Below are 14,396 nucleotides of genomic sequence, written 5' to 3' on the forward strand. Positions count from 1 at the left end.
CTGTATTAATCAATTGAATAATGCATGCAATAAATTGAACTATTGATTAAAAAATGAATAGTACAAAATTATGAATGAAAATAAAAAAAGAATGTTGACTTAGCAAGCCATCATATTGAAATTGATCATAATTTATAGGTCTATGGTCTATAAATAAATAAGTAAGCAATTCTTTGATCATTTCAGGGGGAAGAATAGACCATGCGCATCATTATAATAACGCTTACAGAGCGTTAGATGAGACGTTGGCAATGGAGGAGGCAGTACGAGCAGTCATGGATGAAGTTGACCTTTCAGAGACGCTTCTAATAGTTACGGCTGACCACTCCCACGTATTGACTCTTGGTGGTCTAGCTACAATCCGGGGTAACCCAATCTTCGGTCAGCATCTCTTATTCTCTTTACTCTTGTGATTCTCCTTCAGCACAGCTCGTATACGTTTGCCATTTCGCGATTCACTAAAGTTCAATCTTATCCTCAGTGTCGTAACGCTTATCCCAATGTCTTATTGTATAACGACTACGAGCGTAGGATTTTGATAATATCTAGAAGAAAAGCTGGCCAGAATATCTGACCAACTTATGATAATATTTTCCTATAACTATTAGGAAGTGATCAAATTGAAATATTATTTTTATCTACACCACTGATAGAATGTTTGCTACTTTTTTTTTACCTTTTTATTTTTAAATTTTGCTTTTTCCTTTCCTCATGTAATGCTTTTTCTTTATTCAGAGCTTTAAAAATTTTATGGTAGATTTTAGATTGAGAAAACGAGTGAGGATCTCGCTTATTCCCTGGTGAAATTGTCGGAATCCGATAAGAAAGACGCGAGGTTCCACCGTATGCATCTGCATAAATCTACATGAATATCCAACGTTTAAAGGTTTTAGAGCATTCGTAGCAAGAGGATTGAAAATTCTGTTCGGTCAAGTCATGTCTCTGTGGTCTAACGAACGAATTGTTGCATTTCCTTAAGTTGAATATTTCTTATTCAGCATTCTCTATGGAAAAATTTCATAAAGTCTAGAAAATGTTGGTTCTTTGTATTGACTAGTACCATGATGACCTAAATTGTTTGTTACTGTTTCAAGTTAAAAGAGCAATCCTTCATATTTGGACTGATTTAACAATATAGCTAATTTTGTAGAGTGATAACTGTTAAGGTTAATGTGGAAGGTGAAGGAATAGTTGAATAAAGCGTTAAATAAACTTTAGATTACACATGGAACATTAACAAGTAGAATATAATGATTAATAGAAAAATGGAAATTACAGTTATTCAATAGAACGATCGCTAACCAACAGCTCTCTTGTTTACAAACCGACTTTATCTTTCAGACTGATTCATTACAAAACTGTTGAGTTACTCTAAGGACGACCTAATTACTCATACATCAAAAATAACATTAAATATATTATTGATTTCATCTGATTATAGTTTGAAGTAGTTTATTATCACTCAAAGGTTCATTTTAATTTCACCAAGATATTAATTCGTGGATTATAAAATATTTTTTTTACAATTCAAATAACTTATTAATTATCAAGAACTTTAAAATATACAATAAGCTGATAGCTGCAATGAAATATTAAATTTAAATTTGTTTAATCTCATTAACTACAGAAATAATTTAATTTAGTTAAACTAGTACAATGAAAATGTACATAATTGCATTTATATATGCAATAAAAATTAATTTACATTGTTCCATGTCCGAGAATCAGCAGAAAAAATTAAAATTTCAGGTCATCTAGTTATATTAGATGATAGCTCTCAAAGCATCAAGATCCATGTAATTAATCACAATCAGAACTCTAGGACTGAAACCATTATGAAAAGGACTCGATGTGAATTATACAGTGACTAATTGCGTCCAAAGTACTGATCAGAAATTAAGATTGAGTACAATCAGATTCGATACATTCAGATTTAGTGAAGCAATGAACATCCTCGTTTCTCCATATTGAATTACATTCTAAAAAAGATAGTGACATTTATGACATAATTAAAGTAGTAAATTTCTATCAGAGAGACTGGAAAATGAATGTTTATTTCTTGAATGAAATGAGATTTAGAATATATTTAAAAAGTTGTTTTGTATATTCATGTCATTAATGATTGAATCTATTGTTTATGAATGAAATGAGAATAATTGTACCTTTGTAGGATGTTGACATTAAATACATTTACTAAGCTTCTGGTTATATTGTAAATTCACTTCCAACATAAAATCAAGGTAATTTGTATTCATTTGTTTGGAAATGTTTTTATAAAACTATCTACATAATAAGGGACTTGAAAATATAACATCTGTTTTCACAATGGAAAACATTTAATGAACCCAGAGAACATTTTCCTTCATATCTAATCGGATATTTTCTGTGGAGCTTAATAAATTCACATACTTGCTCACTTTAGCATCAAAAGGCAGGATAGGATATAAAGTAAAGAATGCAGTAAAGTTAGAAAGGGAGTTTACTTGAAATAATGGATGTTGGATTTCTAGAGAATGGCTAACGTTAGTGGGCAGTGGGTCAAGCTGAAAGGATGCGAGATTAACGATAGGAGAAGGCGAAAAGAGAGAAATGGAAGAGTAAGTTTTGAAAGTGGTCTAAGCAAACCTGGAAGCTTCATGTCTTGTGGCATCTTCTGGAGCCGGTAAATTACATTTAGCAAGACTGCGCGCGTTCAATGGATGTAAGAGCACGTGAAGCCGCTTACTTGCTGAAAATTAACTTGGTCACCAGTCGAGGATACTTGAAAACTTGGTCGTGTTGCCCACCGGGATTGGTCTGGTGAATTTACTTGGTCAACATTGTTCAATGTGAAATTTCCGAGATAGAGCTTTTAATTGAACGAGTAATTAAGAGGAAACGAAGTAAAAAAAGCATTTGCAAAAAATAAAATGAAATGAACAGACTGGAAATCTAATGCTTTTAAGTATCTTAGCTCAAAGTGATGATTTTTGGAGTAAGAAGACTAATTGGGAGATTATAATTAGTTATCATGAATTACTTGGATGGTGAATGACTGAAGATATTCAATAGTTGGAAAACAAGTTATCATGGAGATCAACAAAATTTATAGTTTTTAACTTATTCAATATAGACTTACTTCTGCTAGGTCAAAAAGATAGGTTTACTTTTATAGAAGTTGCAAATAAAATATTGCCAAAAGGATTATTGAAAATTTTTCAAATTTTAAATTGTGCAAATACACTGAATAAATATTAACACAAATCTCTGAAAATTTTGAATGATTCTTGATAGATATCTGAACTGTATTTAAGTGTCTATGAGCATAGTAACTAAAATTCTATCAAAACATATTATGACTCAATTTAATTTGAAGTTATCATTCATTTGAAGAGCTCATCTGATCATAAAAATGGTTAATTTTGTCAAACATTACAATATTTTATATCACATTGGAATAATGATATCAAATAGCATTCAGAATAATATATAAAAGTTCTCTTAAAATGAACCAAGCATATAATTTGAATAAATAAATGATAATATTCACCCTCACAAGTAGTTGATTTGAAAAATAAATACAAATTTGTAATGAATGAGTACAACTTATAACAGAAATAATTGATCACGACCATTGAAATTCATATGCATAAAATTTCAGTTTATGTAAATTAATTTTGCTAAAACATTGGAAGTGCATGATATTCTATCATGATTAATACAAAATAACTTATTTAAAATGAAATAATTACAAATAATGGATTAAGAATGTATTTCAAGAAATAACACCAGATCTTTTAGGAAATAAATAGGCCAATTCGTAGAAGAGTGTTGATAAGGTATCAAAATCACGATAGGATGGAATCAAATACAATCTCACACAAGAGGATAAAAGGCACACTGCTCGAATAAAACATGGTCCAGTTGGATTTACACCAAATAGATGTTCTATCTGATTCCTGGTGAGATGAGATTTTGATATTGAATATAAGAACGTAAACTGGACAGAGTTAAAGTGATGTTGGACATGTCTGTTTAATAAAGGAAGAATATTTAATAAAAACAAAGGTAAATAAGCAATCGAGTCAAAATTATCTATCATTGTCGAATACTTCTAAAAAAATCATTGATCTTTTTTAAAAAAAAAATCTCCAACTAAAGATTTACCCAGAGGTAATTTCTCCTTTCAAAATGATTATCTTCTTTTAATTGCTTTTTGTCTCACAGCAAGAAAGAAAAAAACCACTGTAATGCCAAGCGGAATGTGAAGAGGGTTCACCACGGACAGGAAACTTGAGCAACTCTATTGTCCCATGTGACCTACGTCTTCTCACTTGCCTGGTGGAATCTCTGCCGTGCTATATACATATAAATTCCCACATTCTAAACAAGAAGACCATTTTCATATCAACAGCCAATGTTCAATAGAAAATATCCTCCAAAATCACCTCTTTCACTTACGTGATGTGCCAGACAAATCGTCTGATCACATATGGTTGGATTTATTTCCGTTGGTGACCAAATGGAATATCAATAGTATAAATACCATTGAACGATAGTTGAATTAGATTTTGGTAAATCAGTATCTCACCTAGCATGCGCTATTCTACCAAAGGCTTTGATAGAGCTCATAGGCGGATCGCGTGATACAGAGTGAGCACGATTATCCGTCAAATTGGCGGATTACGAGTGAGTTGAGAGGATCGTTGAGATTTTGATACAAACACGAATACCCTGGAGCTTCACTGAAATCCCTCTGCAACTTGATGAACCTTTATGCTCATCTTTTCTTACTTTTGCATGAACAAAAACATCATGTAAAAAGTCTACTGATTATCGTGCTCAATAACGAGAGTAATTTTTATATAAATACTTTTTCAAGTGTGAAATGGATTTAAAATAGACATCAATGCTATCAGGAAATATAAAAAGATTTCGTTGAAAAATGTATCATATTTTAGTTTAGGCTTTTTTTGTTAAAAAAAAAAGCTGTACAATGTTGAGTGAACAATCAGAATAGTTTGAAATTATATAAATATTAAATGAGAAATTGATGACTTGAAATCTGAAAATAATGTTGAAAATATGGCAGATATCTATTTAAAAGCTCCATGTCAGAATGGGAAACATTATTATTCATGTCATTTGTATTCGCAGAATGAATTACTGGTTTATATGATGAATAAAATTTTTATAATTGAACGTTATTGAAGATGATTTATAATAAATTGAACAGTTTTTTATTATATTATGTCTTGATGTATTAAATATAATATTGGAAATAATGAAGATTCTATTAGTCATTTAATCGAATTGAAAGGAAGACCAAGCATAATTGAATGATATTTCTATTATTATTATTCATTAAATCGTTGAGATAATGAAAAATATTTTTGTATATTTTGAATGATAATGTATCTCTAGTATTGTGTATAGAAAATAATAACACAGAATAATAATGGTTGGATTTTACTAACAAAAGATTATAGAATTTTATACTAGCTATTTTAAATAAAAATCAATTAATGAAGTAACTATAATGCACTTTCCCAGGCGATTTTTGTCTCAGCGAGAGAGAGAGAGAGAGAGAGAGAGAGAGCGTAACTTTTCCAACCTTAAAACAAACAACAAATTTTAATTTACACCCAGATCGAAATATTGTATTTTTCTCCCTCGTTTAACAATCTACTATTTTCAATGAATTAATTATAATACTTTTCTAAATATCTCCTTTCAATTCGTGAAATCTGAAAGAAAATAAAGAAATTTATAAATGAATAATAACCAGTATATGAAAAAAGGAAAAAAATAATAAATCATCGAAGTAATAAAACAGTACACAATACACTTGCGTAAACGAACTGTTAAATTATGCATTGTTAAAAAGAGCTAGACAGCTTGGCAACAATTGTACCTAGAAGGTAGAAATAGATGCATGTGACTATAAGAGAGTATGAGAAAACAGTCGACACCTGAATAAAACATCGGCATCTCCATTTCTCTGACGTGGAACCCCATTCTTTTGCATTCTCTGCCACAACATCCGTGTCATTTCATTCGCTTACTCCTTTTCATTCCATCCCTTTCTGTGCTTTTTTTTTCTTCAAGTTGTTTAATTCTCTCGCCAACACTTGTTTATGTCTGCAAGAATTTCTCTTCTTTTTTCCTTATAGATCTTAGTCGAGTGATTGCATTTGTAATAATTATCGCAATTCTCATTTACTTTGAATATCTTATTTATGCTAATAACCTAATACCAACGTTCCTTAGTATTCTGTCATCATCGTCTGCAAAACTTTATTTATTTCTAGCTTTTATGAAGAATTTTCTAATTAATTTATTTAAATTTTAAGATATAGCTTTATTTTTGTTAACCATGTGTTCTTTTGTTCATAAAGAAATATATTTACGATTAATTATTCTTATAATAGAATTTTTATAATTTTTTGAAAATATTGCATTACCTTACATTTTAAATTTGATGAATTCCTTGATGATGATATTTTGAATAAAACAATATTGATATGACTATTGGATTATTTTTTATATTGATCTGTACTCAAATATGTGTAGTTTAATCCTTCAATAACAATAGAAAATCGGAAAAAAATGAGAATTAAAAATTTTTGATTGAAGGAACTTGAAAAATTATTTCATGATTTGTCTATTGTTTAAACAAAACAAAACATTTACAATTAACTAATGGTAGAATATATATTCTCCTATTTATGAATTTCGACGAACATATGAAGTTAGTCAATAATCGATATATATCGAAAAAGTGAGTGATTTTTTCCTTATTGGTTAAAATATTTAAATTATCATCTAATCATCAGCGCGTACTTTATCATTCACTTTTTGATATATTTCGATTATTGGCTAACTTCATTTATTCATGTAAAGTAATAAATAGGATTTCTATTATTGATTACCTTTATTTGCTAATCTAGATTCGTAAATAGGATTACATAAAAATAATACTGCAAAATATATTATAAAAAGTTGTTATTCAATGAAAAATAATAGAACAACAGAATAAAATAAATCGGCGTCATTTTGTTTGATATTCTCATTGAATTTGTCTGGTTGTGTAGGATCCGACAGCAAAAAGTCAGACGTGGATGGAAAACCATATACGACTCTGTTGTATAGCAATGGCCCAGGTCACACGGAGCCACGATCTGTCATGCGAGAAGCTGGAAAGGATTCCATTCAGGTAAATAGACATTCCAGTCTCTCTATCGATTCATTAAAATATACCAGGCACGATAATCCTATTTTAAATGACCCAAATAAATTCCGTAAAGCCGGAAAATCCACAATAAACCTGACTTAGAAGTTCTGACTTAAATTGAATCCTTTACAGACTGCAGGGGTGCCGAGAACTTGGGCAACACATGGTGGTGAAGATGTTCCAGTATTTGCAATTGGTCCACTAGCAAGTGTTTTATTCTCTGGAAGTTTTGATCAAAGCTACATTCCTCATGCTATTGCTTACGCTGCATGCTTTGGACGGTATGCAAATCGATGCTCTTTCGACCTCAATCTCACGATTAACGAGACTATAGTCGCGCCAATAAGTTGCCCATCAGCTGAACCCAACAGTGCTGCTATATCGAGCGATGTGATGAATGATCAAGCAAGAAATCCACCCTTAAAACCAAATAACTGCTCCATCGTTTCTTCTCTCTCAATTCTTCTCCTCTTTCTTCTTATCTCGCTAAGCTTCTCCTCAGGGAGTTAATATCTAAGAGATGTAGATATTTTGCCTCATTCTCCTACAGAATTGATATCTTCAGAGCCATGGGATTCGATAAAGTTTCAGGAGCTCATGCGAGATATTTGTATAAAGTATTTTAGACAAGTGATAAATAAAATTTCTCAAGAAATAATAAATGGTTACGAAAAATCTCTTCAAGTGTCGACAGAAAATTTGGCAGATCACAGCCGTTGAAAAATTTGAAGCTAAAGTTTGCGGATATAACTTACGATAAATCGGACTTGTTATTACTTGAAGGAAATACCTTGCTTCAACTCCAAAGACTGAGTTCAATATTCCAGTTATTCGTGCTTCTGTCGACTCAAGGTCTTGGAATGTGAACTTTGATAGTGGTGCATAAAGACTATTGATAGTGAAGAATCTTTGGTTAACATTGTCAGTGTGAAAATCTCTCACAATTGTGATATGGGATTTCATTTTATCTATGAAAAGAAAATTGAGGGAATTGTTTCAACTATTTCAAAAATTGAAAATTTGTGTAAATTATTATCTAATGCATTTTTCATGTTGAAAACAGTCTAGAAAGTATTGTTATTATTTATTTATTCAATAAATTCTATCAATAATGATAAAAAAAATAACTTTTATCTACAAATTTACTTTATTTTTTTATTTAAAAAGTTTTTGATTAATTAAAATATTTATTGTGATTTTTTATTTATTTAATTAGTTAAAAATAATTGAAAATAAAATAGACTATTTTCAACATTATTGCAAAAAAATGGAACTGTACTAGATAAGAAATAGAAAGATATTAAACTAAAGTTTTGCACTTACATACTACACTCACAACCATTTATTTTGTAATTCACCTAAATAGAAGCATGAATATTGATTTCAATTAATGGTATGTTGTGAGATGATGAAGAAATTCACTCAAAAATATTTGATAACTAAGTTCGATATATGATTGATCACACACGATTAATGCAAACGATTAAAAGAAAGTAATTGAATATGATTTAAGAATCAGAAATGTCATATTTGATGACTTTCGTTTAATTTATTTATATGTGTAAATAATACGAACAAGAGGAATTATTGTGAATGGAATTTATTATATTATTATATAGATCTATATAAATATATATAAATGTAAACTATCGTTTCATAAAAAAATAAAATGTCGAATATTGAAACTTGTTTTGATTTTTTAATACAAAAGAAAATCGAATAGGACATTTTTGGTAAATGTCTAGTATTGATTGTCCAATTTAGAAGAAATCCATGATGATATGAATGGGAACTTGACATAACAAGACACAAGTTGAATTTTTTGATGTCATCACAAAGGAGCAAGGTACCAGTTAACTTATGGTCTTTACACAGCCAGATGGAATGAAGAATTATTTCACGATTATTGCACTTACACTATTCATCTTTGTTTTCCGATATAAATAAATATTACTAACTAAAAAAATGTTCTCAAAGAAAATTAAATAAAAATAATTGGAGCTTATTTTTAACGTTAAACAGGTTATTTTTTTGGCATCTATTTATTCCTTGTTTTAGCTGATTTCTTTCAACATGCGAAGGAAACTTTGAACATGTACTAAAAGTGCAGCAAATAGAATTGGGTTTCAATGCATGAATAAAACAGCTTTTTGTTTATGAAAAATTCATCGACAACATTTTAACAAATGTTTTATACTATTTTAAATTTTAACATGTATTTATAAAATATATTTATTTAATTATAAATATCTTATAATTTTTTTTCAACCATTTAAATAATTTAATTACTTACTTGTAATCTTTAGAAATGATGAATAAAATATTTTTGCATCATTAACTAGTTATGAATTTAATCTTCGATCGTTACGTATTTAACTTTCAGCTGATTACTTCTTGGAAGTTTATTGTTTACTACCAAGAAAGTTATCTATGTAGACAGTTTACTTGGCGGGAATTTGCGAGAATCTCGAGAAACCACGGAAATTGTACAGTCTTAGTGAAGACAATCAATTTAATTTGACGCCATTTAAAATCTTTTCCGGAATTCATATCCAGGAACTTAGTAAATTAAATTTGAGGCGCATGATCAGACAAATTAAATTTACTTCAATATCCGCAGAACAAAGAAAGGGAAGCCGCAGAGTTGGTAGAAAAAGTTTCACGTGCTAGCCAAGCAAATACAAGGTTGCAAACGTGCGAGAATTGTTTCTAACCTAGAAAGAACATCTCTGACTTGATAAGTAAAATCGTCAAGGTCTTCCGAGATTATAAATTAATTTCTTTTTCATTTGGTTCAAGAATAACTCATGAATTTATTTAAATTTGTTGACTCAATCTAAAAACCAATCTCGTATTCAAATATCCTTATATTTAGCTTTGTTCACTATTTCTTTCGACTATTGGCTAACTTCATATGTCCATCCAAATTCATAAATAGGATTTAACAATTAAAATGCTTATCAATGTTAAGAAGTACGTGTTTTTTTATATGTCTACACTAGGAATCCGGGAAAATTAAGGTGTTTAGTAATAAAACGCTTAAAGTGTTTACAATGTTGAATACCATAAACAAACTAGAGTATTTTGGTCAACGGAAAGAATCGTTCAAAATTCGTCAACAAAATTGCTATAGTTTGTTTATGCCATTTAACAATGTAAACACTTTAAGTGTTCAATTTCTAAACACTTGAATTTGCAGTGTTTTTTTTTTTTATTTGGGATACTAGAAATTGAAATGATTAAACAACCGAGCTTTTAGGACACTACTCAAGCAGATAAGAATCAATTCAATGAAATGCAGAGGATGAAGAATAAGAAATCTCGAGTTTTTGGAATAAGTATAAAAAGTTTGTAAGAATGCGAAATTCTGATGAATTAAAGATTTAATAAGAAAACATAAGTGGAAAGAAAAAAGTTGTCTACGGGAAAACATTTTTGTTCACAGCTTTTTAACTGACTATTGATGAATTTAGAATAATAAGTTGATAAAATAAATAAACAAATTGATATATCATTTTACGAAAGTTTTAAGAGTTTAATAATAATACTACACTTAAAGTATTTAGTAATAAAGAAACATTAAAGTGTTTAAATGCTAAACGCATTTGGATTTGTAGTTTCATGATAAGTATTTGGCGCAATTGCATGATGACTTTTATGCAATATTTCCTAGCTTTTGTACTAGACAGTCAATTGGTACTAGAAAATACGCTTAAGCTCTTTCTTTGAAAGTATTTTGATACTTCAAAAGGATCTGGAAGTGACAGAGAAATTTCATTTTCAATCAATTGGAACGCACACGGTATTTCTGACAACTTTGTTGCAACAATTCAAAAGTCAATTAAATATTTGTTGTCAGTTATTTTTATCAATCATTATTTCTTATGTATGAAAACCATCTTTATATTCAATTAATAAAATTTTTCAAACATTAAAGTACGAAGTGTCTGACCAAACACTGGGGTTTCTACTTGATTTTGTTCCGGTACATTGATTTTCGCTCGATCGTGTCAGATCACTCATTATCCATTTATTCTATTCTTATCAATATAATTATAAAGGTATGTTTTATTATTAAAAGCATTAAATAAAAAATTTCACTCAATAATTTAAAATAACTTCTGAGTATTTTTTTTAGTCTAAAAGGACTAAGTGCGATGAAAATTGATGAGGATTTGGAAGTGGCGAAAAAGAGAAAAAAGAAAATCTCTTGAAAATTGGCAGGCAAGAGAATCGTTTGGACGCGAAAATCCTAGTAGCAAAGAAAGAGAACTCGATCCCGCGAAGGACATGACTCGACAGCTACTGTTGAACGAAGAAAAATCGATAGATGTTTGAGACAAAACGAACATCTTTCAAAAGACAGTGTTCAAAGTACTCTTGGCAGTATTATCAAAGTGAATCTAGTCTTCATAGAACTCATTACTCAATAAAGATTTATATCTCAACCTGCATACATTATTTATTTATCAATACCTTCATTATAGGAAATCGATAAGAAAATAGAAATAATAATACATTTGAATTTGTACTACACTTCAACATTTTTGTTAATTAAAAAAAAATTTTTATATTCAATTTACTATAAAAACATTTCTGTTCAGCTGGATTTCATCGACTTCTAGGTGTCATCTTATCTTAAAATTGAGAAGACTTATGAATTGTTGATGATGATATTCAATATTATGATGTTTAATGTCAATTGATAGAAAATGATTAAATCTTCCTTTTCCAAGGATATTTTAATAACTTTGTTATTTTGTGAACGAGAATAAAATGAATTGTAATTACTGAAAATAATTACTCTAGTAATTGTTATTATCTCAGAATGAGTTATTCTAATCAACGAATTGGTAAAGCCATATACAATACTAACAATAGTTAATCCTCCAGGTGGTACTGAATCATTAGAACCAGACTCCGAAAGGATAAGCCCAACTAGATCAGAGAGCATGAATTTCTAAATAAATGTCAGAAGCAAACGTTATTGTAATCTTTTTACTTCCATTGTACCTCCAACTATGTATTTATGTTATCTTAAATATTATTTCAAAAAGCTTAAACTCTTTGGGACTAAATCAGATTATGGTTGATAGTTTAAGTTTAGAAAAACTCAATATTCTTTAGATTAGTTTAGAGTAAATGCAGTTTCTTGCTCAATTTGACCTTATTGTATTTGACTTGACCTAATCATTCTTATAAATGAACTCAATCTGATGAAATTAGATCTAACAGAATTAAATATAGTCTCTCTAAAGTAGGTTTAAAGTGTCTGGATTACATCAAGCTGACATCAAAACTAGAAACCTAAAGATATTAATATATTTGGTTCTAGATAAATCTAACCAATTTTTCCTGAATAATACAAACTTGAACTCTGGACACTGATGCAACATTGATAGTTTATGCTTCTGAACGATATATTCTGATGCTACTAAAACCTCTTGAATATTTCAAGATATTTCTAAGAGTAGACCTTGGTCAACTTCCAGATGTATCTCCACATTTGGTCATTTATGAATTATTGACCATTTATAAGCCAAATTTTTCTACTAATAGACTTGGTTGAATATATTTTAAATATAGATGATAAACGTGTGTAAGATTTTAGTTAGACTTGAATAAGATCATCATCAGAACAAAAGTTGAGTTATTAAATCAACAAATTGAAAATAAAAACCTAGATAAAATGAAGTTTTCTAGTTTACTTCCAAGTTTTTATTTCTTGTTTTTCAAAAATACAGCGTTTTGTTTCTATTTTTAACTTATTATGGAATGGATGTAAAAAAAAATATCTCTTGTGTAGAATAAACTGAAAACTGAAATTCAATATTAAAAATGGAAATCAATTTGATTTGAAAAAAAATTATTTGACAAACGTGAATTTTTTTTTGTTCTTTATTTTATATTTTTTAAAAATTAGAATTAAAATTTTTATTTCTAACAAAAGATTCAAATTGTTATTAGTTTAATGATGAAATATTATATATTGCAATATTATATTATTGAATACATATTAACCCAATATTTAAAAAAAGAAGTTGAATTTTTAAAAAAAACTGTCCTTTTTCCGCTTCATTTATAGAATAATTAAACATTAATTATAATTGTACAGCGTGATTAGAGATAATTAAGAGTAAATGTGTAGTATTCCTAAGACAAAATGACGATTGTTTAGTTGCTCTGAAAATAAATTCTTGTATCACAAAATTCAATTATATTTCAATATAATAATTAAATTTGTAACATAATTGACTTGGATTATTTAGAGAGTGGGGATGTGATTAACTTGTGTTGTTAAAGAGTCAATAACAGTTTAAAATCAGTCAGTCATCAATTGAAACATTTTAAATGATATCACCATTGATTCATTATTTCCTTTTATGCCTTCATACTCATATAATTGATGATAACTTTTTTCATTCAATAATCAATTCATTTAAACCCAATTTTCTGCTGTTGATGAAACTGATTTAATTAAATTTGCATATTAATCATAAAAAATTACAAAAAAAAATAAATAAATAAATTTCAAATTAATTAAATTCTAATTTGATGCCAATAACAAATTAAATTGAAACATGTGCGCTAAAGAAATTCAAGTTGGTCCAAAATATTTATATGGTAGTAATGAAATCACTTTATTCTGTTACTATGAACACTTAAATATTGATGAATTCATAAAAGTGGATAGAGATGGAAAAATAATTTGTATTCAGGTGCTCAAATTCTTGACTGATTTATAACATACAATCCTCACTTACAAGAGGGGTACCAAGGTTATGACTCATGGAATCTAACATATGCAGATACGCTATTTGGATAAACGAAAAGTGAAGATGATTCTTTGATATGCGTATATATTGTAGTACTACACTACATTTCCGAAAAGTATTCCAACTTCTTTTACTCCCAAAAATAACGTTAATGATTTAAATTTTCTTGAGGATGAAAACGAATGGTGCTTTGCTGCTTTAGGTATGCATTGAAGAGGCCATCTCCTATACAGCATCAGTAAAATTGAACGAAATCCATGAGTCACAACCTTGGTACTCCCCTTGTTAGTAAAAATTCTTCTTTGATGAAATAGATATAGGTGTATTAAGTACTAGTTTTTTCTAAAAATGATGTCACGATTTAGTAATGCATATATTAAGGGCAATTTGCCACATCGTGTAAGAGA

General features: G+C 29.0%; 1 protein-coding gene across 2 annotated transcripts in view; it reads left to right on the plus strand.

Moving 5' to 3' along the window:
• LOC118065245 (alkaline phosphatase-like) overlaps positions 1 to 8,804 on the plus strand; it is a 111,175-nt gene extending 102,371 nt beyond the window's left edge. For both annotated transcript variants that reach the window (XM_035080417.1, XM_035080415.1), the window contains exons 7-9: positions 187 to 381; positions 7,074 to 7,195; positions 7,346 to 8,804. In XM_035080417.1, coding sequence (XP_034936308.1) covers positions 187 to 381; positions 7,074 to 7,195; positions 7,346 to 7,723 — 695 coding nt within the window. In that variant the 3' untranslated portion in view covers positions 7,724 to 8,804. The remainder of the gene's footprint in view (positions 1 to 186; positions 382 to 7,073; positions 7,196 to 7,345) is intronic.
• Positions 8,805 to 14,396: the final 5,592 nt, after the last annotated feature.

Source organism: Chelonus insularis, unplaced genomic scaffold (assembly GCF_013357705.1).
Source record: "Chelonus insularis isolate UGA/USDA-ARS -01 unplaced genomic scaffold, ASM1335770v1 contig_279_pilon, whole genome shotgun sequence".
Lineage (NCBI taxonomy): Eukaryota > Metazoa > Arthropoda > Insecta > Hymenoptera > Braconidae > Chelonus > Chelonus insularis.